General features: G+C 62.0%; 1 protein-coding gene across 1 annotated transcript in view; it reads right to left on the bottom strand.

The window, feature by feature from the left end:
- The window catches only part of EMH_0013010 (uncharacterized protein), a gene marked incomplete at both ends in the record, with an annotated part of 17,456 nt that overhangs the window by 15,489 nt on the left and 1,264 nt on the right, over positions 1-703 (bottom strand). The window contains 2 exons of the mRNA XM_013499705.1: positions 3-200; positions 313-703. Coding sequence (XP_013355159.1) covers positions 3-200; positions 313-703 — 589 coding nt within the window. The remainder of the gene's footprint in view (positions 1-2; positions 201-312) is intronic.

The following is a 703-nucleotide window of genomic DNA, read 5'->3' as shown; positions in this document are numbered from 1 at the left end:
GGCCCCCAACAGGGGCCCCACTGCAGCAGGCCTTGGGCTTGCCTGCTCTGCTGCCTGCTGCTGCTGATCGAGAGGAAGGCAGCAGCTGCAGCACGGACTCTCGTATGCATTGCTGCAGCGCAGCAGCAGCAGCAGCAGCAGCAGCTGCTGCTGCTGCTGAACTGCTGCAGTTCATCTCTCTTCTTCCTGCTGCTGCATCTCTGCAGCCACAGCAACACCCACAGCACCGGGGGGCCCCCAAAGCCAAATGAAGGGATCTAGAGGGGCCCCCCCATATGTGTGAGGGTTCAGAGTGTGCTGGTGTTAGCTTACGGGGGCAGGCAGGGCCTGAAGGTGAAGGGAGTTGTTTGCTGCTGCTGCTGCTGCTGCTGCCTCTGTTGCTGCTGCTGCTGCTGCCTCTGTTGCTGCTGCTGCTGCTGCTTCTGCCGCTGCAGCTGCTGCAGCAAGCCCCCCACATCCTCAATGAAGAGAGACTGCTGCAACAAATCCAGGCTCCCGTCTCGCGCCCCACACAAACGCAGCGCGCACCATTCACACAGACCGCAGCAGCAGCAGCCGCTGCTGCTGCTGTTGCTGTTGCTGCTGCTGTTGCTGCTGCTCAAGCTGCAGCTGGTGCAGCCGTTACTATACTCGCGACAGTTGGTGCCGCTGCAGCTGCCGCCTCCACTGCAGCAAGCAGCTCTTCCCAGCTGCTGCTGCTGCT

This window comes from Eimeria mitis, genomic scaffold, assembly GCF_000499745.2.
Source record: "Eimeria mitis Houghton genomic scaffold, Emh_scaff458, whole genome shotgun sequence".
Taxonomy (NCBI): domain Eukaryota; phylum Apicomplexa; class Conoidasida; order Eucoccidiorida; family Eimeriidae; genus Eimeria; species Eimeria mitis.
This window is presented reverse-complemented; position numbering and strand designations above follow the sequence as displayed.